Below are 22,866 nucleotides of genomic sequence, written 5' to 3'. Positions count from 1 at the left end.
TGTATATTTTCGACATTACTACATGATATTGCATTTTATAATAATTAAAGGCCTGCTCACATGGAATATTTCATACGCGCTGTGCAAGAACTTGAAATTAATTACAATAATTAGGAGTATTTAATTAGAATTATTAATTTACACAAAATATTTATGTACCAGATGACGGGAGGGGATGTAACTAAGGACAAGATTAATTAAACTCGAATTACCCTTCATTAATTAGATGAGAAGGACATGTTACCCACCAAAAAAATCCAAAAGAAAATAACCGCAAAATTAAGAATTTGTAGGCCTACACATTTTGGAAATTTTGGAATATGTTCAACTAACTTAGGAAAAATAGCAAGATTCGATCAAATTTTCTTGAAGCTTCAAGGAAATTGTGACACAGCAACAACTCAAAGTGGGCAAAGTTGCAATCCTTTTGACAAAGTTACAGCTCACTATTCGTCAATTATTCTATTTTCTTTCTTCTTTTTATTAACTTTTTAAGATGCCTTTGCTATTTTGTTTTTTTGGTTACATATTCTTATGATTACACGTGTTGTGCGTGTCTGTGTGACGAAGGGTTCTTGTAGTGAAAGTGAAGATATGGAATACAACACGAAATTGAACATTGTGCAATTTAATTTAATCGAGTTAGTATGTCAATCTTTTCAGTGTTTTTTCTAGCCCCTTTTGGCTATTTTATTAAAAAGTTAATTGAATACTACAATTCTTTATTTTTTTTAATGGAAGATCTATGTCATTATCCATAGGGTGATAATTAAAATATAGTAGAATGTTTTTTCGTGAAGGGCAATAAATTTAAGCGGTTTCTGAAAACTTACATAAATAATAGTATTATTATTATTGTTTCTTTATGCCTATTTTCATATACTCCACAACAAAAGAGTTCTGTCTTCTCAAAACCATTCGATTGTAAAAAAATTATAGAAGTTTCTGTTAATAATTCGAAATAATTTTTTCCAACTTCTTCAATTTATTATTTTGATCTTTATTGTAATAGTAATATTTACGACTTATTCTTTCAATGATTTTTTTTCACTTTTATTATTTTCTTTCTTCTTCCAAGAGTTCCTTCTAGAATTTGAAGAATTTGTCTATACATATAGTATATTGTTTTCTTTATTTTACTTTCTTCATATTGTAATTTGCATTCAGTCATTGTTACAACTTTGAACTAATCAAGTTTATAGAAACATGATTTCACTCCCACCCCAAAATATGAGATTTCCGCCACTTAAACTACTATACATAATACATGTAACAAGTTAACATGTCAATGTTTGATTCAAATTCAATATGTATATTAATGTACTAGTGGAGTAGTTCTATTTCTTAGAAGTAGAACACATCACATCAAGCGTTGAGGAATTCCAAGGACGATCAATTATTACCTTGATCCGGTCAACAATTATAAACATACTAACCAAGTCACCCGAAATAGTGAGTTGCTCACCACTACCTTGTTTCCATACTAATAACCATATCAACAGATAATATATAATAATACCTTGCATATGTAAAAATTATAAACACAATTAGATGCATTGAATACCATCATCGAGCGTTTTGTTTGCATAGTCTTTTTCATCTTCCATATCATATTACTTCTCCCAAATTCTAAGATTATGAAATAATAAAAAATTATTAATATGATAACATGATTAGTTATATTTTGAAAATGTAGTAATAGATCCAAAAGTAGCCGAAATCGGTCCGTTTGCCCAAAATTAAAAAAAGAAGACGACTTCTCACTTATTCACACACATATTGTAATGTGTAACACATACACATGCAATACTCTGTCCAACTTAATTATTTAATTCCTCTTCACGGAATCTCATCATTGTTCCCCACTAATCCCTCTCTCTTTCCCTTTATATATATCTTCACTTTAATTGCTCCCTTTGCCCATCCCCCAAACTTCACATTCTCACACTTCTTCTCTCTAACTACTCTCTCTAGTCTCTAGCAATGGCTTCCTCAACAGGACTCATCAAGCTCTTCCTCATCATGGCACTCATTGCCACGTCATGCATGGCCCAATCCCCCACCGGCGCCCCAACCGTCTCCCCCACCGCCGCCCCAGTGGCGCCGCCCACCCCCACCCCAACCCCCTCCCCCTCCCCTGCCCCAGCCACCCCCGCACCCACCCCAGCCCCTGTCGCCGCCCCCACACCCGCCCCCGCCGCCGGAGAAGAAGCCCCCGCCCCCGCCCCGGGCGCCGCCACACCGACCTCCCCCGCCCCGGGCGCCGCCGGCCCCGCTGCCGGGCCAGGTGCCGATCAGCCGCCTGCCGACGACGGCAACAGCGGATTCGTGAGCAGGGCTAGCTTCGGCGGCGCCGCCTTCGCGGCGGTGCTTGTGGCGGTGGCTTTGGCATAGAGCTGCCAGGTGGACGGCGTAGATCTGTTTTGGATGAAGAGGGGCTGTTTGGTTATTTTATTTATTTTGTGTCTGTAATTTTATTGGATTTTTGGTGAAATTTGTTTGTGGTTTGTTTAATTGATTTGTAGTGGGGATCATTTGTTTTGTTGTGATTATTATTTGGGTGATACTACACATGACTCTTGGATTATAGCTCGTGGACATATTTGTTATCTAGGGGAGTCACATGTACATTGATCATCAGATCCATCCCTAATAAATTTTATTATTATTCTTTTATACTCCTATTGTTTTTTTTCTACAATTGGGTGTTGGATTGTCAAATTTTTATTGTTATGTAAATCCTTGAAACTCGGTGAACTAAAATTCATTGAGTATACCGACTACTACTAGCTAAAAGCATAATAAAACAGAGTATTAAGTAGAACATGAACATACTAGTAACATTTACAGAGCTCTTTAAAATATTGTAAATTCAAATTTTATTTGAACATGATCCAACCTAAAGTAATTGAACTTGCTAGCGCATTGATGAGAACAATTCGTTTTGAAATTGAAACATAAAGTACGTGCTATTTTAACGTGATGTTTCATTTTCTATTTTGTTCCATCATAATGGTACTTTCCTTTTGATTTGACCTAACATATTTGTACTGTGTGTACGTTATAATTAAGCTAAACATTCAGTAAAATTATGTTTTCGTAAAAGTAATGATATTTATGATAAATTTATCTATTTTCCGGTATGCAAGTTAAATTTTTATGGTTTGTGTTACATGTTCGGCACGTCTGATTTTTTATGTTTTGATGTGTTTAATAAATCAACCAAATAGGTAATCAATTAAGTTACATTGAATAGTCAATCATGATAACTAACTTAAATTAGTTTATTATCATCAAATTTTTCACCCTTTTCATTTAATTGAGATTTGCTAAAGGTAATTTTTTTTTATAATTATATTTCAAACCTAAATGCAGACTAATATACCGCACCCGCTGAAGGTCCCAAGCCAGCCCTATATAAGACCAATGATATGTCGGCTGCATGATGCCAATGCCCCGCATGTTAGTTGACTCGCAGAAGAGGAAGCAGTGGCGGATCTAGGGGGGAGGGGCAGGAGGGGGCGGTCGCCCCTCCGTGCAACTAATTTCTTCTTATCCGGACGTAAAATTACCATGTCCGCCCCCTCCGTTTGCCCTGACGTCGCCCCGAAAATCGAAAAAAATTGTCATTTTCGCCCTAAACCAACCTACTAATGTATATTTCGCCCCATCCGTTTATCAATCCTGGATCCGCCACTGAGAGGAAGGAACACGAAAGTAAGAGGTCATGGAGCGTGAAGATGTCAATCAGAGTCCGAGCAAAGGACTTGGGGGCGTAGGACAACCAACAAGGGGTGCCTCCTGACCGGTAGCTCGTGAGATGTCGAACCACCTAACCGAGTGGCCAACGCTGGATGCGTGCTTTGGCATGGTGGGGCACACAACTGGGTACCACAAGGCGACTCATCCTACTCGGTTGGGTAGGATTGACAGATGGCCGACAGGGATGTCTACCCGCCCGGATGAACTTAGGAACATAGCCCCACTCGCCCAGGTTCTTTATTTCCTTGGGATTCACACATTATGTATAAATAGGACTTTTTGAGCTCATCTGCTAGATAGACTTTTGTGTCTAAGATCATTCTTCCTATAATAAAAGAGAATGAAGGTGGAATAAAGTGAAGATAGGAATAAAATTATGGCGCAAGAAATATAAAAGGAATAAAATTGACATTCTTTGTATTGATATAAGACTGGAATGAAATACATTGCACATGCACACAACATACAATACACGCACACTACACACACACAACCAAAACCACATACATACACAACATATAGATGGTAAAACACAATTTAGTTGGTAAGACATTTTTCCTCTAACTAATAGTTCGTGGCTTTAGTCATCTAATGGTTAGATGAGAAACCATTATTGACCCTCTTTGAATAAAAAGAAAAAAAATCATACACAACATATGTATATATTGCACTCTCACACACGTACACATTCACCGCACACTATACACAATCACCGCACACTACACATACACAACACGCACACACTACACATAAGTTACAAACAATATACACACATACACAACACATATTACACTTCAATATATATTCACATTAAAAATGCTTGATTATAGAACTGAAAAAAGGACAAAACTTGATAATCTATTGGAGATTTGGAGATAATATGCTAATGTAGTACTCCATCCGTTCCATAGTAATAGAGACATTTCTTTTCGGCACGGAGATTAAGAAAAATTGTGTTAGACGAGTTAAGTAAAGGGAGAATAAAGTGAAATATGGAAAATGTAGAGAGGTGAAGAGATAGTAAAGTATGTGTGGAAAAATGTATTGACTTTTACTATAAAGATAAATGACTCTATTATTATAAAACGTATCAAAATGACAAAATAACTATATTATTATGGAAAGAGGGGAGTACATCGTGCTTCTTATTATTTTCACTAGTTAGTTAATAAATTTTGTTTTGTTAATTTTAGGTAACTCATTACTTTCCAAACCGACTGCATTATTACGGAGTAGTAGGACTACAATTTTATTTGGAATATGACGTCTTTGACAAAGTACACCGCCCTATATTATTGAATTTCTATTTCTATACCTAAGAAACACCTAATTTATAGTACTACTATTTTAATTCTCTAAATTTATGTGGTAAAACGTGCTATTTTAAAAAGAATATAACGTAAAATGTAAGAAAGTAAATCATAGTACTATTTAGAAAAAGTAAATTATAATTTTACTTCCTTAAAGAATTGACCTGCCTTAACTTCATCGAAAGAAATTGATTTTTATTTATTTTGTAGCATTACAATTTACAACATAGGATACCAAATAAATGGTTTGGTGGTCCACTATCTCAAAACAATTCTTTATGAAAATGCCGTGTACTCCAATACAGCATTTTAAAGATCAAAGGAAAATTTACAAATTTTAAAAAGGAAAAGTTACTGTATATAATATTTTCGCAGTTCATTTCATATTATTATTAATAATAGTAATTGATTTGTTAAGGCATGAAGTCAGCTAGCAGCAGAATCTAGCACGTGACCAACCAACTGTTACGCCGCTCAAAAAGAAATAGGTGTAAAGAGAACGCGCTTTCGTCTTCGTTTTTTATAATTAGCGACTTTTATATTCGAATTAAAAATCATGTAACGTTCATAAAATGGGACAGCCTACCAAGTTTCAACCGTTTATTTCAATTTTTTTCTTTCTGCAAAATTAATAGTTTTATAGTTCAAATTTGGAACTCGGGACCACTAGCTAGAAAAGATAATTCGTATGCGTTTTCGAATTTCGATTTAATTGGTAGATAATGAAATGACCGTTATACGATTTAAATACATTTAATGAACTTTCAAACAATTAGTTCATGTATCGATTTTTTTCCCGTTAAAACTAATCCATCCATCATGATATTATATTTTCCATGATCACAGTGAACATTTTGCAGAAAAAAAAAATGCTAAGTTAGATGGATGACTAACAACAGAAAAAAAAAAGGAAATTTCTACCACTATTGGAGTTAGTAAAGTGGGAGTATTATATTTTCCACTAATCTCGATTAACATACTCAGTCATCGTTACTTGTCTGATTCCAATAAGAAAAGTTATGAGAAATGTAAAAAAATGTGCTTCAAAAACGTTAGTGAAACCCAAGTTTTATTTTACAATAATTGTTTATAATTTGTGAATGAAATAAAATAGTGAAATATTAGACCTATACTAACAGAAGTGAAATGATACGGACGCCTACAAAAGGAAAATTAAGATTATAATTAAAATTTGATGTAAACATTCTTAAATATTGAACTAGTAAAATAAAGATTATAAATTATTTTGAGTTTTTAGACCGTGAGTGTTACGTTCAATGAAAATGAGACTTAGGGCATCCGCAGCGCATCTCGTTGCGGTCCCTATCTCGTCTCGAAGAGACGAGCTGGCATCGAGACGGTGATGCGGAATGCATCTCGTCTCGAAGAGACGAGCCAGCTCGTTGCGCGCGGAAGAGGACGGCCTCGAACTTGCTCGCCATGCGCGCGTGCCACGTGGCGCACGCTGGCGCACGGCGTGACGCCCACTCACCGGCCTGCGAGTGGGCGTCGAATTATGACTTCATAATTTTTTTTTAAATTCAAAAATTCAAAAAAAAAATCATTTTAAACGGTCAAATGACCGTTGCAAACGGTCAAATTTTTTTAATTTTTTTTAATTTTTTTTATTATTCTATAAATACTCTATTCTTTTTCCATTCCTCTTCCATTCTCCATTTTACACACAAACACTACACTCATCTATTCTTTTATCTCCAATTGTCGAAAAATTGTCCGGCGATGGAAACTCCGGCGGCGGCGGCGGCTCGCGGGGCTCCGGCGAGTTCGACTTGAACTCGTTTGACGATTGGGCGAGCATGTACAACTTTTTGGGCACTCCCGGTTCGTCGCCGGGCACCCAAGCCTTGACGACTCTGCCGACGTACCAAACACCATATTTTGATGTGGATGCACACTATCGTCCCTCCCCTCCCCCCCAGAGGTACGAGCAATCGCCGGGATTATCGCAAATTTCGGAGAATTTTCCGGCTGAACGCACTTTGGAATACCGGCCGATAGGTGGAGGCTCCGCCAGGATCGGCGTCAATGCCGAGGAGGAAGAGGGCGACCACGAGGTTGTGGGGGACGGCGGCCGTCATCCATACAACCAAAAGGAGATGTTGGCTCTGTACGACGCTTGGATCAGCGTCTCGTACGATCCTGTCGTCGGAATCAACAAACCCACTTGTGTTTCTGGAAAAAAGTCACTGAAGTTTACAACGCACGAAGGTCGAAGAAGACCTTTGCCTGCAACGTGAAGATGCTCCGCAGTCATTGGGACCGATGCGACAAAGATGTCAAAAAATTTTGCGCGATACACAGGGCTGAAGAGGCGAATTACCAAAGCGGAGCTAGTGGAGCCGACATTCTGAGAGCGGCGTTGCGGGTCTTCAAATACGACGTCGGTAAAGATTTCAAGTATGTCGAAGTTTGGTCGCAAGTCCACCACCTTGAAAGGTGGGCTGGCGGTGTCCAGTCGGGCACGGGCCCGAAACGCACGAAGCACATGACGCGTGGCCACTACTCGTCAGTGATGGCGGTGAAAGCAACACCTCACGTGAGGGCACGCCAACCGATGATGCAGGGGGGTCTTCTTCCGGTTCACGACGTCGGCCGCAAGGGACTAAGGTGGCGAAGGCGGCTAGAGCGAGGGAGAGAGAGAGAGGGGGAGGGGCCGCGGCGAATCAAGCCAGGCGGGCTCGGGCTCAAACACCATAATGTCCATGTACCTGGTCGCCACGATGGTTGACACTTCAAAAATGAGTCCTCCTCAATTTGAAGCCCATATGGACGGAATTGCGCATATGAAAGCTCAACTTGGTATTCGGGATCGATTTAACTTGGGTGCACCGTCGACTTCAGGGGATTATTCGCCGGCGGAGTAGTTTTTATAATTTAATTTAGAGTATTTTAATTATGTATTTTTAATTTTTTTAGGATTTTAATTATGTATTTTTTTATTTTTTAGGCCTTTAAATTGTAATTTTTATTTTATTTAATGAAGTGTGTTTTTATTAATTGAATTTGTTGGAATTAAAAATAAAAAATAAAATTGAATGGATAGTTAAGGAATGGGATGGTTAAGAGATGGAGGGATGCAAGTGCTGTCTCTTAGTTAAGAGATGAGCTGAAAAGTACAGTAGGACCCATAAATATTGAAGAGATGAGACGGTTAAGAGACGAATAAAAGACATAAATGCGGATGACCTTAGAAATTAAAATTAGAGAATTCAACTCCAAATATACTAAATGGTAGCGTAAAATTTTTTTAACTAAAATTGAATTACAAGTCTAAATCCTACGAATTTTAAAATTTGAATATTACTACCAAAATAAGTACTTCAAATTTTATTTACAATCAAAATAAGTACTTAAAATCCTACACTCCACGCGCATACACACACACACAAAAACACATTCCACACAACACACACATCTCAGTGTCATGCCATTTATGATTGGTGACTTTTCACTCCTTCGGTTCTGACCCGGAAATTGACCTGGTTGATGTTGGGTCGACACCTTCGAGTTATTCGGCGCTCATATGTTTGCGGCAATATTCTCTACTTTCTCAGTCCGATGGTATAAGCTTAACTCACTTTAAGCGGGTTGTAATAGGGCTTTTGTAAAATAAGGACCGCTCCATCTACAGTATTCATTAATGCATTTTGCATTACAGTTTTATTTTGCATTATCACGTGGCAGTATGAGGTTTTAAGATTAGCTATTTTTTAAGAACTCTCCTTTTGTAGAATGCCTAATGCTCTATTTATATTAGGAATTTATGATTACATGACTCACGAAATTTTCAATTTAAGCTATTCACTAAAAACCCAAATCGGTCTACTTCAATAATGGGTGTAGGCCTCACCAAGTCTCAAACTGAGTGGGCCGTTGGCTGGGGCTGACCTTGACCATTTGACACAGCCCACAGGTAAATAAGACTTATTATTCTCATAGAAAAAAATTAGTGTTCTTATCAGAAGAACTCATATTATGTTCCATCAGACCCATATTTTTCTAGTTAAATAGAGTAATACTTACTCCCTCCGTTTCAAGATATTAGACTCATATACCATTTTGAGAGTGTCCCAACATACTTGAGCCATTTCTATTTATGGTAAAAATCTACTTTATTTTCAACTCACTTACATCACTAAACAATACCTCCTAAATTATTATGCCAAAAGAAATGAGTCTAATATCTTAGGACGAAGGAAGTACTATATTTTATAAAAATAGAAAAAATAGTTAAAGCTAGATGGGCCGGTCAGACCGCTTACACTGGGTACGATTACGAATCCACACTAAGGGTGCGTTTGATTAGACGAGAAGAGTAGGAAAAGGATGGAAAATGCTTACGTGGACCAACTGGCACCTTGTTTGTTTGCATTAGTTGTTTTATACCAGGCCCGTTTCAAAATAAAAGACGGTCCGCTCGAAATTAATGTTACCTACACCAATTCAATTGGTAACAGTAACATATGCAAGTGGTGGTTTAGTGAGAGGGAGATACATTGTTCCACCAGAGAAAACCCCTCTTCTTCACCTTTTACCCTCTTTCTCCATTGATTGGGATTTCCGTCAAAATGGAATAGGATTTTGATTAGGAATTTAACACTAATAAATTATTGATTTTACTTAATATTCATTTTTTGATTTATATAATGATGAAGATAATAGTAGTAAAAAAAGGTTTATCAATAGTATGGGAGAAAATTTTTATGGAGTACTTATTTTTATCAGTATTTCTTAAGAAGATTTGAAGAATTAATCAATCAATATTAAAATTTTATTTCGTAGCGCGTATTCATTTCTTATATTTATAATTTATTAATATTATGTTTATATAAAAGTTAGTACTAACATCTTTATAATTTATATATATTTGTATTAAGAGTGAATTAGCACCAAATAATCATAACTTTTGCACTTCTTGCATCAGTGACCCCTAACAAAAAAAAATAGCGTCAGAGGAGCCTAACAAAATATATAATCACAAATGAGATTTTTTCGGATGATAACATACTCAGGCCTTGAAAGGGCATTTTTGTCAAATAACCTATAAATGATGACGGCACATTGCATGCAACCTGACACAACAACAAATAATAATAATAATAATAATAATAATAATAATTATTATTATTATTAAATTTTTTTATTTTTTTAATTATTTTTTTATTTTTTTTCGTCGTCTCGTCACATGGCCATCTCTGAGTTAGTGTTCTTCTGTTGATTTTTCTATCATGTAACATATGGATTTCTCGATTTTGACTACTCGATTGGCAACTCGATTTAGGGGTTTATGGTACATCTCAGCAACTCGATTTAGGGAATATTCGGTGTAGTTCACTCTATATTATAATTTTGGAAAAGAGGTGACAGAGAAAAGCTTTTTACATTTAACAATATTCAATACATCACCGAATAATTACATGATTTTTTACAATAAAAAATATCAAAATTATAAAAAGAAATTAAAGTGGAAAAACAAATTTGAGAAACAAGCTCTTGAAAATCAGTGGTTGTATTGTGCCGCAGCGGAAAGCACGATAAAGAAGATGAGGATTACAACGGCGATGAACAACACCACCACCGCGCCGCTAACACGCTGGCAGATGGCTAGCCAATTGACCGTCGACTTGCTGTTGTGCGCTAGGTACACAATCAATACCGCTGCTGCCAATATTTTAAAAACCGGACCGACAAGCGAACCGGTGAAGCTACTGGTTCAAGGTTCAACTGGTCGGATCGGTCCAACCACTGGTCGGACCATTTTACTGTAGCATATATAATTAAATATATATTTTATAAATATATCAAATTTATTATATAATAAAATGTAGTTTTGATCAAATTCATGTATATTTTTATATAATTTAGTGAAAAATAAAATATTATTAAACTTAATTGAAGATAAGTATAATTAAAACTTAAATTTAATTAACATATTTTATTTATAATTAATTATAATAAATTAATCAATTTAGAAAAATAATAGTTAATCATAGAATGAATGAAAATTTATTAATTGATCATAAGAATAATGAAAGTTATTGTTATACCACAACAATTGAAGTGGTGGAGTGGTAATGGAGTTGGACTTATATACATGAGGTCTATGGTTGAATCCCATTTGACACAATTTTTGAAAAAAAGCTGAAATGTCAAAAAACCGGTTCAATCGGTTCCCAGTTTCTGGTCAAACCGGCCGGTTCATCCGGTTTAAAACGGCTCAACCTCTCGACGGCCCAATATGGTGAACCGAACCGGCATGAGCATCGGTTCGCGGCCGGACCGGTCCGACCGGCCGGTCCAAACCGGTTTTTAAAACACTGGCTGCTGCCACAGCCGCCGTGGTAAACGCTGATGAAGCTCGTTTCATGCATGTGTTCCATAATAAAACTGCACCTAAATCTGTGAACTAACGACCTTTTTTGAGCCAGGTGTGTGTGAAAATCGTCATAAACTAGAGATCGCGCAAATCAGGAGGGTGAAGGCAAAAGTCAAGAAAAGGGGGAGAAAAAGGCGGCAACAAGCTGATCAAGTTAATATTTACCGGAGCCAGCAGAGTCTGCATTGGAAAGAAGACGAGAGACCCCACCTAAGGGTGTGAAGGACAACAATGTCATTTTGGGGAGGTGGTACCCTAGGGATCAGAGCCCTACGCCTCCCTATATAAAGGAGCCCAATACACTAAGAAAAGGGAGTTCTCCCATTTTCATTTCCTGCATCGTAGTTTAGGGAGGTTCTCAACAATCTCCTAAGATAAGGTTAGGGTCTTAGCTCTCTTCCAGGGCTGAAACCAGAGCTCATTTCAATTCCTTGTTCTAAATTTCTGCACACACGCACTTGGTTGTTCAATTAGCTGGTAGTTCTCGTTTTGGTGTTCGTCTCTCGCACAATTTCAATTTCCAGTTCTGTATTCCATCCCGAGAAGGGATGATGAAACAATTTCCTGTTTTCATAGTTTAGTTCCTTGTTTTCCTTTCATGTAATCGACTCTTTTATGTTCTGTTTTAGTTTAATCCAAATTTCTATTTTCGTTTCCAACTTTGTGTCCTGTTTTATATTTTCTGTTTTAGATCTGTATTCGTTTTTTGCTTTTATGTTTCGAGTCTTAGCTTAGATTTAGTTTATTTTGTTTTAATTTGGTGTTTTACATTTGAGTCGTCTTCGTATATTTAGATCTAGGAGTTCATGTTTCGTTTCTGCATGAAAATGTCGTAGTTCATGTTTTTACGGGGTCGTAGCTTAGATCTTAGGAATTGATTTAAGTTTTATGTGTTTTTTTATGTTTCGTCTTCTTTAACTTTCCAGATCTATTTCCTGTTTTGTTTTCTATGTTGATTTGTTGAAGAAGATGAAGTTGTTAGAAAGTTTTTACTTTACAATGCTTTTTGCAGGGGACTGTCAGTCTCCGTTTATTCTGTTTTTCTATTTATAGTAATGTCAGTCTAGTTGATCAAGCAGTTTAGTTTAGTTGTTCAGTTCAGTTTATTTTCCAAGTCTAGTAGTTAACTTAACCCACCCCCTAGAAAGTGTGGCAGTAGCCAAGCCCCAAGTCGTGTCATGCAAACAAATGTCCAATGCCTCATCTTTGTGGGATCGATCCATACTTCCCTATACTAGTTAATAGTATTAGTAAGTTATGGTTTTGAAAGCACGCATTTTAACTCCTCGTTTCATCTCACTCGAGTCAGAGTCACTCAACTTGATCAGCCTGAGCTTTTACCAGATCCACTCACTTGCATTTCCGCAGGTAACAGACGGAAATAGGCTAACCTAATCAGGTCAACGATCCAACTTGACCAGTCCACAACGATACAACTTTGAAGAATAGTGACGAGAGGTTGGAAACCTGACCAAACGCAGAAAGCTTTCAAACGCCGCCACCACCTACTTTCAATATATTAAAAAAAATATTGCTATAATTTTCTATTTCAATTTGTGATGACGTTGGAAGCACTCCTAAAATAGAGAAATAATTGAATAGAGAGAGATAAAGATAAATTCGCAAAATCCATGACTGAGCATCATTGGAAACATGACCCTTAAGCCATTATGATTAGACAATGGTGTGCAGGTAAATCCCAGGTTTGTGAATATCAGAGTAGGTGTGCATGTTTCAAGAAGATCAGACAAAAATGCCTTTCAAGCCATTTTGGCATTTTCGTCTGGAAAATGGCTAGGAAAAATCTCATTTGTGATTATGTATTTTGTTTGGCCCCTATAATACTATTTTTTTTATTAGGGGTCATTGGTGCAAGAAGTGCAAAAGTTAAGATTATTTGGTGTACTCTTATATTAATATAAAAATGTACTAATAAATTGAGGATAACTGTGTCATTTGCACACACAACACATGTTTGCAAACCATAAAACCAAAGCATATTTTATTTAATTAGTCCTAACTCTACTCAACAAATCAAACACAACCAAGTAAACTCAAACACTAACAAAAACAACAAGTTTGGCTTACAACCCTATAAATTGAATTAGGACTCTTAGACCATTGGAAGTAAACTCAAACACTAACAAAAACAACAAGTTTGGCTTACAACCCTATAAATTGAATTAGGACTCTTAGACCATTTCCAATGGTATACTAAAACCTAAAATGGGATATGTATTTAGCTCCAATAGTACTCAAAAACCAATCCTATTTTTGGTTTTTGAGAAAAAAAATACCTATCTTTAGGTTTACACTAAACCAATACCTAAAAGTTTTTCAAATTTTGTGAGTAAAAAAAGCATAATATAGAGAATATTCTTTTAAGTTTGAGTTTAGTGTAAATGGTTGGAGTAAAATCAATATTTAGTGTGAGATTTACACTAAAATGAGTTTGAGTTTAGTGGAATGGTTGGAGATGCTCTTACAAGGCAAACAAACAAACGCATCCTAAAGTGCAAATCTACCATCTTCTTGCGAGCTAAATCGGCTATTTTAAACCGATTAATTTAGACATCGAATTCTTAAAATTTTAAACTCTACGTACTTTCAAATCGCCTAAGAACTAATAATTAACAAGTCTTTCACAACCACAAAATTAATTTTATTTTATACTCTCTCCGTCCCACGTTATGTTACTTGAGTCATTTCATTTTCACACTCACTTTTTTAAAAATGATAAATACTCCCTTCGTCTAACGGGAGGCAGAGGCCTTATTAACTTAAATGTATAAAAGTTGTACACTGATATTGGGCTAAGAGTAGTGCTGATTTTGGGCTTATTGGATTTATTTTTCATGAAGACCCATTGTTCCCAACCAAGTTAGGAAGTCGTAGCTCGGCCTAATTTCTGTAGTAGATTTCTTTATTTCGTCTCATTAAATATGAATCATTTGCTTTTCAGCATAGAGTTTTATATAGTGTTGATTTATGAGTTTGTGAAGATAGAATAAAGTACTCCCTTTATTCCAATTAAATTGAGTTACCTTTTTTTTGCACTCGTTCTGAAAAAATCATAATAAATAATTAAAGTGGATATATAATAAAGTAAAAGCGAGAATAATGTAGAGAAGAGTCTTACCTACATTATTCTCATTTTTACTTTATTATATATCCATTTTAATTATTTATTACGATTTTTTCAAAACGAGTGAAAAAATAAGTGACTCAACTTTCTTGAGACAGAGGGAAAAAGAAAAATTGAGATAATATTATTTCAAATTTATAAAATAATTTATTTTTAATGAGACAATTGAAAACATTTCATTTTTAATAGAGAAATAAAATATTATTCAGCTACATAATCGTCGCTATCCAAACTTGAAAAGAAATCGAAAATACCAAAACACGACTTTGCATAAGTAAATGAAAGTTCCATACTTCCATGGCCCATCCTAATTTTGTGTACCAAAACTCCTTCAATTAATTATTATCGGAAAACTGACAGATCATTTATTATATTCTCTTAGAAATTCGATACAAATTTTAATAAAATAATAATTAAGTATTGGGGATGACCAAATAGAAAAATAAAATTACGGATTATATAAAAGCCAAAACACCCCTGCCAATATGCCTATTTTATTCTTTAATTACGAGGGAACATTTTCCTCTCCTCATGTTACGTCAACTAATTTGTTCAGTATCACAAATCACAATTTAAAATCATTTTAATAATATTTTCCTTGTAGCCTTTTTTATGATAAAATAGACAATAGGAGAGAAGAGGCAAAACCATATCGATTGATGGTATTCAATGAATATGAAGACCGACAGGCTAGCCTTATATGGTTTTAATTTCAGCACACAATTTTAACAGGCACACATTTTTCTTTGCTTAAATCGTTGTGGTATAGTTGACATTTTCTGAACCGACACACACATTAATTCCTTATTCAAAATAAATTAATTTTCTCTCACTTCAATGACCTCAATCTTTATTAATCACACATGAAAAATAACACTCAATAAAAAAGCAAGCAATAAATAGGAGTTCACTGAACAAAGCACAAATCAATCAAAAGCAATCTAACAAAAGAAACCACATAAATAAATAACAATCCACAATAAGACTACACTCCAAATAAACACTAGCAAAGTTACATCAAATGAAAACTCTCCGGGATCAAGAAAAACAAGACCAAAAAGCAAGAGGAAGGGGGTAGCACAAGATCACCAAAAAAATTCTTATTCCTAACTTTATCAAAATTTCGGAATGGAATGTTTGCATGATATAATGCATATATGTTTAGTTATATATGCGTTAGAGAGAGTTCAAATAAAACAATACTCCCTCCATCCCATTCTAAGTGGAGCATTTCTAATTCGACATGAGATATTATATCGTGTTGTTTTGTATGTAAAGTAAATAGAATAAAGTAAGAGAGAGAAAAATAGAGCAGATGGTGTTTTTATATTTAAAAATGTCTCATTTAGACTTTGACATTCTAAAAATAAAAATGTTACTTAGAGTGGGACGGAAGAAGTATCCTTTTTTGACAATCGATTATGAATATTAAAGGTGGATTTATCTTCTCAGACCAAAAGTAGTGAACCAAATTAAAAGCAAAAAAATAGTTGTACTCCCTTCATGAGGTGAACTATGGATTTTACACCTTATCAGTGCAATGTTATAAAAAATTAATATTCCATTCATTATTCAAGAATTGCTTCATTTAGAATTGTTGCCAGTTTTGAGAAATACGAAGGAATGTGGGAGTCTATGTTAGTGGGTTAGCAACCTCAATGCTTGATCATTTAAATTGAATACTGGTGTCTCTTTAAAGTTTAAAGAATGGGTAGGATTATGTTTCTGGGGTAGTTTGATTAGAGACGTTGCGGGATTATGTAGGTATGACTTTGTTGTTAATATAAGAGTTTGTTCTGTTTTGACCGTAGAGATTTGGTGTTTGTTTCATGGCCTATAATTTACCAAATCTCTAGGTATTCATAAATTGGTGGTGGAAAGTGACAGTTTTGTTGGAGTGACCTTGATTTTAGGACAGTTTGAAACTTCTATCAATTGTTGTTCTACAGTAAAAAATGATATGTGAGTTACTTCAGGATTTTGATTTTGTGGTCCTGCAACATGTGCATCAAGAATGAACTTTGTTGCTGATTTTTCAACCCAAAAGATTGTGTATCCAACGACTGAGGATTTTGAGAATTCTCTGAGTCCTAAACATTATGATCTAGCGGATTCTCTGGATCTGAAAAACTTGACCAACACTTTAAGCACACACATCGATATTTATGGACTTTCAATATTCTATTATGTCTTTCACTATAATATAATATATAATCCAACCTATTTAATACAGTACTATTAATAAAAAAAAAATTTCATTAATTAAAACGTTTATGAGTAAGTAAATATATTACGGAAAATGTAAAAGTAATTAAAATATTCTTTTGTTTGTTAGATCAATTTAGTCAACTCCCGAAGTGTTATGAAATATAATCAATTGTTTGGGATTTAGTAACTCTAACCCATAACATAATATAGATGTTTATTATTCCCAGTGAATAAAGATACATTAACAAAGATTGTATATACAATATACCCCTATATTTTAAACCGGTTTCTTTATCAACTAATATATCTTCACTAAACTACCCTTTTATTGTATTTGTAAAGTCAACTCACTACCAAATTACATGAATTACATAAGATATGAAATTATATACTACAATCAATGCAATGATATATATGCTTCCATTTGTTTAGTCAAATTTCAAATATAGATGAACCTTTTATATTTCAAATTATACAATATAAATGAAATTATATACAATCACTGCAATTATACACACAACTCGTAAGAGTACATGCATATATACTTAATTTATTCGTGATATCATCAAACGAAATAATCAGTCATTCACAACTAATTATTTTATTATTAAATAACTTTTAAATTTCTAAATTAAAAAAATAACTAGATGTATATATACTTAATTTCTTAATGGCATCATCAAATGAAATAATCACAGTCATCCGCATCCACCGAATTTATTATTAAATAATTTTTAAAATTCTAAGTTAAAAACCAGCTCACGCAAATATAATTGATTTTTTCATTTTATCATCCGAAAAAATCATATTAGCATTTCACATCTAAATATTTTATTAAATAATGACTTTTAAATTTATAAAATAAAAAAATACTATATGTGTGTATACTTAATTTCTTTGTATTATCATCAAACGAAGTAATCACAGTCATTTACATCCAGTTATTTTATTATCGAATACTAAATTTTAAAATTTTAAGTTATAAAAATGTCTACATACATATATACTTAATTTCCTCGTGTTATCATCCAAAGAAATAGTATTAGTATTTCACATCCAAAATTATCAAATAAATTTTTAACTTTTAATTATAAAAATGACTATAGCATATATAACTAATTTATTCGTGTTATCATCCAAAGAAATCATATTAGTATTTCACATCTAATGATTTTATTATTGAATAATAATTTAATTTATAATTTAAAAAATGAGTATATAATATATACTTAATTTCTATCATCAAACGAAATAATCATTTACTTCTAACTATTTTATTACTAAATAATTCTTAAAATTTTAAGTTATAAAAACGACTACGTGCATATATACTCAATTTCTTCATGTTATCCTCTAAAGAAATCGTATTATTATTTCACATCTAATTATTTTATTAAAATAACTTCTAAATTTCTTAATTAAAAAAATGACTACATGCATATATACTAGTCATTCACATTCAAATAGATTTTATTAAATAATTCTTAAATTCTAAGTTATTAAAATGACTACATGCATGTATACTTAATTTTGTCATGTTATCATCCAAAGAAATCGTATTAGTATTTCACATCCAATGATTTTATTATCAAATAATTTTTAAAATTCTAATTTATAAAAAATGACCATAGCATATGTATCTTCGTGTTAGGTGAGTTAAGTAAAGAGAGAGTAAAGTGGAAAAAGAAAAAGGTAGAGAGATGAAGATAGAAAAAAGTAAAAGAGAGTAAAGTAGGTGTGGAAAAATGTATTGACTTTTACTAAAAATGGAAATGACTCTATTACTATGAAACATATCAAAATGATAAAATGACTCTATTACTATGGAACGGAGGGAGTACTATATAAAAAATGACTATATCATGTATACATAATTTCATAGTGCTACAAGCTAAATAACCATAGTCATTCACATCCAATTATTTTATTATTAAATCATTCTTAAATTCTAAGTTATAAACATGACTACATGCATATATACTTAATTTCGGCATGTTATCATCCAAAGAACTCGTATTAGTATTTCACATCCAATGCTTTTACACTACAAAAATCTCGCGATTTAGCAACGGAAAATTCCGCTGCTAAATGACTAAATTCCGTTGCTAAATCAGATTAGCAGCGGATTAGTAGCGGATATTGTCCGCCGCTAAAGACCTCGCTGCCAAATCACTTGTAGCGTACAAAGTCCGCTACTAAGACCTAGCAACGGATTTCCAACAGACGAAATCCGCTACTAAATGTTGAAATCAAAACAGAAACGAAAATGAATCAAGTTTAGCAACAGATATATTCGTTGCTAGTACTAGCGGATCAGTAGCAGAATTTCATTAGTAAGAGATTAGCAACGGATATATTCCGCTACTGTATTTTTTATTTATTTATTTATATTTTACTTCAGTTGCTATTCCGTTGCTAACTTTAAATTTATATTACGGATCAATTATTTTATTGTTTGCCCAGTTTCGACAACCTGTTTACTACAAACCAACATCTCAACAAATAAATAACAACAATTCTTTGTAGCAAAAAATAATAATAGATAAACTAATAAGTATTTTTCAAATTACATAAAGTTCGATATTGTCATAACTTTAAAATATAGATAATAATGAATCTCAAAAAGGTCAAACTCATAATTCTTCATAATCATGACTAGAGACTGAACAACTGAATAACTCGAGTTATGGGACTGTTGGGACATGAACTGCGCCTTGGCTTCTCCCTCAAACGACATCCTAAAACTATCAACATTCTGTGGTTGGTGATTTGATCTCCCGGGCTTGTCCATACTACGCCTTGGCTTCTCCCTCCTGTCGCTGCTCTTCCTCGGAGCATCAAAAATATCTATGCTCTTCCTCGTGCTCGTTCCGTGCTATGGAGATCGCTCCACTGTTGCCACAAACTTCTTGAGATGTTTGATGTATTCAGTGGTCCCTCCTTTGATCCACAATGGCTCGTATTTCTCTTTGCAGAGTTCTCACAACTGATCACTGTGTGAAAGGTTAACCACTTTATCTGCAGTTCCTTGACAACAAACCATCACAAGATCATTTATGTTGCAAAGAAACACTTAAATGGGGGGTATAAACTAGACTCTAGCATGCAATTCATGAAAACTAGTACACAGCATAGCACATTCATAACAAATAGGCAAGGAAGACTTAAGAAATATTGAGTTACGTCAAAATAAGCAAGAAGCATCCAACACAGATATAGTATTAATACCTCATCTTCAACATAAGAGTTTCTAAAGTTACGAATAGAAAAATACTGATACTTACATGAATAATGAGGACAGTTGATTTAGCAGGATGGACTTTTCGATGTTCTACAGCAAGAGACAACGCAACAACAATACATTAATTCAACACAATTGAAAGCAAGAAATTTGCATCTTAATTTCACATTATGGGGAAGATATAACCTTGTAGATGTCGAACCAATAAGTTTTTTTGACAAAATACATGACTCTCACACCAGAGAGTATAGGACTATGCAAAACAACAACTCGTACACTAGGCAAACAAGTTGCTGGATCTAAAGTGGGGCCACTTACCACAGATTGACTGTATAAGATAACATCTTCCTGCTTGGTGCCATAGTTCTCCTCCAAACACTTGAAAGCAGCTTCAATAACCGCATTTGTATTATGCTCACTGGGCTACAAACAAAAACCAACATAACCATCTTTTTCACAGTTACAGTATATGCTCCAAGAGAAAGATCCAACAAAAAGCATCAGATCTAGCACTCACTGTCCCAGTCGACTGCCCATATCCAGAGTAGTCATACCTGATCATATTCAAAGAAGCTTCACAAAGTTATTCTTTTCTACAATATGTGACACACACCCAAACACACACTCACATGTGAATATATGAGTTCACAGATTGTACAAACTATTCTATAATTTATCACTAGATGTAGCAGTAGCAAAGCACACAATTCCTATGGTAAAAATTCAATCTCGAGAAATTTTCTTACTTTCAAAGGTTTCCAAATTATAATGATGAGCATGAACCTAGAGCACGAAACTCAGAATCCAAATAAAGTAAAAGAGTTTTAGCATAATGTGAACGGAAAATCGCATCTGCTTAATCAATTTTATATGCTTTTCTGCGAACCAAATTCATTCAAAAACTGCTAGAATTGACCGATTGAAGACGAAAAAAGCATATGTACCCAAGGAGATTGACGCACATATGAATGTTGAGCTCGATGAAGAGCTCGTACTTCTGTCCGAGTCGGCAGCATTGCCATGGGAGTAGAGAAGCGTGGAGGTAGCCATGGGTGTCGCACGTAGACCACCACAATCTCCGAGCCCTGCCGCGTGGGGAGGCGCATGACCACCACTTTCTGTTGTATAAATCCTAATGTACTCTTAGGATGGCTTTCTAAATATCATCAAAAACATCATTCTGGTTAATCAAAATCTGATATCAGTAACAAATAATAATCCTAATAAAGCAAAATTGCCAACTAAACAGAAATTCCCCATTAGAATTGATCCAACATAAACTAGAACCATTTAGCCATACACACTAGAATTGGTGCTCCTCTTTCATCCTATTCAATACTTGAGGGAACACCACACCCACAAGCAAGTAACTGAACAGGCAAAATTTAGATTAGGCAAAATTAAGATGTGCACTGTGGGATAGAGAGAGAGAGAGAGAGAGCCGTGGGAGGAGAAGCAGGGACGGTCGTCAGGTGTCGAGGTAGGCGGCCGTCGATGGAGGCGGCGACGGCGTCGAGAGAGGCTGTGGCGTCGAAGCGGCGTGGGAGTTAAGGGTTGAGTCGTGCGTTGTGGTGTGTGAGTTGAGCGAAAGTAATTAATAATTAATAATCCAATTATATGGAGTACCACTTAAAAAATTTATTTGCACCCATCTTCTATCACGTAATTGACTATCAATAATTAACATAAAAAAATAATTTTAGTTGCAGCTCCAAAAAAAATCAGATAATTAAATGACATAAAAATTATAAAAACAATATTTTAATTAAAAATTGTATATTTATTTTAATAAGTTTGAAATAATGTGAAAAATTATTATGAATTTACTATGTCACTTCTTTTGTATTGCTATTAACTAATAACAAAACTAGGGGAGTGTTATATTGCTAACTCAATGCTTAATTGCTAACTATAACTCAATAATAGCCATTAGATATTCAAATTAAAGGCCTATATCATCAACCACAAAATGTCAATACGATCAACAAAAAACGTCAATAAGGCTATAGGATTAATTCCAATAAAAGTCAATAGGGGTATTAATGTCAAGTTAGTTATAACTAACTTTTAAAAGAAATCCCAACACTTTAAATTCATATAACATATATCAAATTAAAGATAATTTTATAAGGATTCCAACGATATACTACATGCATATGTTCCGACGTTAAAATTTGAAAAAAAAAATCTAGAATTTTCGTATTTTTCGTACACAGGTTAATGTCAATGCAGCTAAGATAATATGTCAATATAAAGCATATACAATGTCAATCCTAAATTTGTGTTGACATTCTCAAAGCATTGTGTTGATATTTTCGAAACACTATATTGACATTTTCATCAAAAACCCTAATTTGGCGTTTTTTTTTATCTTTTTCGATTTAATTAATAAAAACGAAAATTACACGTGGCAAATTATAGACCACACGTTTTTTAAAATCATGTGGCCTTAAATTAGTTGTAGTTAGCAATTGATCACTCCCCAACAAAACTAATACATAAATAATTCAATTAAATTTAAAATTTAGGGATATTATGTACGAATACAGTTTATGTACATTTATATTTATTTGGATAACGATAAACATACATAAATTGTATATACATTGTCGAACATTTTCAACATTATACATTGAAATAAAATTTAAAAATATGAAGTAAATTAAAATAAATTACATACTAATCATTCTATAATAATTTAAGAAAATATTAAATTTGAAATTAAATATCTTCAAATTTAAAAAAAAAATATTGTTTTAATTAAAAATTGTACTCCTTATGTTCCATGATAGTTGAGTCATTT

General features: G+C 34.0%; 1 protein-coding gene and 1 pseudogene across 1 annotated transcript; one reads left to right on the top strand and one right to left on the bottom strand.

Annotated features, from left to right (window-relative positions):
* The first annotated feature begins 1,862 nt into the window (after positions 1–1,862).
* Positions 1,863–2,676, top strand: LOC125194828 (uncharacterized). The gene has a single exon (XM_048093071.2). It carries the CDS (start codon positions 1,984–1,986, stop codon positions 2,392–2,394), a length of 411 nt encoding a protein of 136 aa, XP_047949028.2. The 5' UTR covers positions 1,863–1,983; the 3' UTR covers positions 2,395–2,676.
* A 16,809-nt stretch (positions 2,677–19,485) lies between these two features.
* On the bottom strand, positions 19,486–21,621 carry LOC125220608 (uncharacterized; annotated as a pseudogene).
* Between the last annotated feature and the right edge of the window lie 1,245 nt (positions 21,622–22,866).

Source organism: Salvia hispanica, chromosome 2 (genome assembly GCF_029641045.1).
Source record: "Salvia hispanica isolate PSC_SH4W2 chromosome 2, Shi_PSC_v1, whole genome shotgun sequence".
In the NCBI taxonomy this organism is placed as follows: Eukaryota; Viridiplantae; Streptophyta; class Magnoliopsida; order Lamiales; family Lamiaceae; genus Salvia; species Salvia hispanica.
This window is presented reverse-complemented; position numbering and strand designations above follow the sequence as displayed.

Excerpts from the sequence above, each read along its gene's own strand:
- LOC125194828 (XM_048093071.2), top strand. The coding sequence starts at position 1,984 with ATGGCTTCCTCAACAGGACTCATCAAGCTCTTCCTCATCATGGCACTC.